This window comes from Muntiacus reevesi, chromosome 5 (genome assembly GCF_963930625.1).
Source record: "Muntiacus reevesi chromosome 5, mMunRee1.1, whole genome shotgun sequence".
Classification (NCBI taxonomy): Eukaryota; Metazoa; Chordata; class Mammalia; order Artiodactyla; family Cervidae; genus Muntiacus; species Muntiacus reevesi.
This window is the reverse complement of record NC_089253.1, coordinates 5,879,032-5,881,418: the sequence shown is the minus strand read 5'-3', so window position 1 is coordinate 5,881,418 and position 2,387 is coordinate 5,879,032. Positions and strand designations below refer to the sequence as shown.

General features: G+C 48.5%; 1 protein-coding gene across 1 annotated transcript; it reads left to right on the top strand.

Annotated features, from left to right (window-relative positions):
* The first annotated feature begins 583 nt into the window (after nt 1-583).
* Nucleotides 584-1,840, top strand: LOC136168739 (upstream-binding factor 1-like protein 1). Its single transcript, XM_065936434.1, has one exon. It carries the CDS (start codon nt 584-586, stop codon nt 1,838-1,840), a length of 1,257 nt encoding a protein of 418 aa, XP_065792506.1.
* Nucleotides 1,841-2,387: the final 547 nt, after the last annotated feature.

The following is a 2,387-nucleotide window of genomic DNA, read 5'->3' as shown; positions in this document are numbered from 1 at the left end:
ACTGTTTTCATCGCCTTAGGAAACGAATCAAATTTCCTGATATTCCACCCTCTCAGCACTTGGTCCTTCTTGGGGATTTTGACCATTCTTGTCCGTGTGCTGTGGTGTCTCATTGCTATTTTAAAGCCCTCTTGCTTGTCAGGCATTTTTATTTTTAACTTCCCTTCCTTTTCTCTCATCCTTTGTCCCTTGAGTGAGTCCCCAGGCTTTTGTTCATTTCTATGTAAAACCCACTGTGGTGAGACTGGAAGGCATGTTGGGGTCAGGCCTGAGGATTTTTAATTGTGAAAAGAAGCTTCATAAAGTTCACAGGACTCTCAACTCAGAGGTTGGGCGGGTTTTCATTTACGTTCTTGAGGGTAAATGAAATGACAGAAGGGACGTATGCCAGGCGGGCGGTGCTTCTCCCCTGTGTCACATAGGAGAGTAACTTTCCTTTTCTTTCTCCACAGAAACAGAGGATCACACACACTGCAGGACTTCAGAAATAACTCACCTGCTGCATCTTGAGAGTGAAGAAGCTGAAGATTCTGCTGAGGTGTCCGAACTGCAGGGGTCACATAAGTGTCCCAAAGACCCAGAAATGGCGATGCCTAAACGCCAAGATGACTGGTCCAAGGAAGACATTGTGCAGTTACTGGAATGTATGGAGAAAAACATTCCATCCAGTGATGGGCACACATTCAAAAAAACCCAGTCAGTGATGGACTGGGAGAAAATAGCTTTTAAAGGTTTTTCTGGGGAAATGTGCAAACTCAAATGGTTAGAGGTTTCCCATAAGGTGAGAAAGTTTCGCACGCTGAAAGAATTAGTCCTGGAAGCTAAGGAAAATGTTAGCAATCCTTCCAAAAAACACAAGAAAACACAGAAAACACAAGAAAGCACCAGAAAACACAAGAAACATGCTTATTTGTTCAAGAAGTCCCTGACAGCTTACCACCACATTTCCCAAGTGATGCGACCCCAGTACATCCAAAAACACCCCAAGATAAGCAACCAGGAGCTGACCAGGGATCTGCCTGAGGAACACAGGAAGCTGCCTGAGCAGCTGAGGGTGAAACACGGTCAGGATCTTGAGAAAGAGAAAAAGGATTTTAGGGAGAAAAAGGCTCTGTTCAGAGCACAGCACCCTGATCTAGTCTCAAACCCCAAGAAATCTGGAATCGCCCAAAGAAGTGAAATGAAAGTACCAGAGAAGTTTCAGGAGACTCTTCAAAAAGTGAAGTCTCCCCAAGAAAAAAGTTTACCCGTGACGTGGAAATTCCACGGAGAGCCCAAGAAGCCCCCGATGAATGGCTATCACAAGTTCCACCAGGATCTCTGGTCGAGCAGGGAGCTGAAAGTGATTCCCCTGAGGGAGCGCATGGTGGAGATCAGTAGACGCTGGCAACGGGTACCCCAGGGCCAGAAGGAGCTTTATAAGAAGCAGGCAGAGGAACTGCAGACACAGTACAAGGTGGAGCTTGATCTCTGGCTCAGGACTCTGTCTCCTAAAGAATATGCTGCTTACAGAGAAGCAACCTGTGCTAAGCGTAAGAACATGAGCGTGACAGGGAGCCCGAACCCCAAGATTAGAAGGATGGATCTGCAGTTCCCATCATCAGGGAATCTGCAAGAAATGCGTAGAGAGGACCTGGGGCTTCAGGCTGCAGAGTTAGCATCATCAGACACCATTGGAGAACATTCTTCTGCCTCAGGGAGATCAGAAGAAAATGAGGAAGAGGAGGAAGGCAACTCCTCAGCCCCCAGCAGTGAGGATGAAGATGGAGATTCTGAGCCGGAGAACTGCAGCTCCAGCTCATCGTCCTCAGGGGACTCCTCTGACTCGGATTCCGACTGAGTTTAGTTCACAACCTGAAGGGACAGAATTTTCAGCAAAAGTTCAATGGCTCTTCTCTCTATGCCTTTTCATTGCCTTCCTTCTTTCCTTCCCTCTTCATACAAAGTGGGACCTGTTGGATAGAAGGCATCTTGTGCTATAATTTCTGGCCTCTCCATCTACCCCAAGTTCATCCAGAGAGAAAGTCAATGCAATGATGCCTCGTGGAATAAACCCTGAGCTGACCGGGCTGCGGGGCACCCTGGACTAGACTGAGCTGCCTGAACTGGAAAGGTTTGCTCTCCTCAGCCTCTGCCTGCCAGACGTGTGAGGGCTCCAGGGGTCTGTGAGCCCCTTCTCTGTGACCTTGTCCCTCAGGACTCAGGCAGTGAGCTGGGGAGGGAAGGTCTGATTGACTGGAAGTAGGAGATTTGCCTTAAAGAGAATTGTCAGGCCCTGATGTCTCTGCCCCGTCTCTCTGAGGTGAGGAGCTGGCCCTTCCTTACCTTGGAAGTGGGACTGGCACGTGGGCAGCAGCATTTCCATGTGTGTGTGCATCCCGTTAACT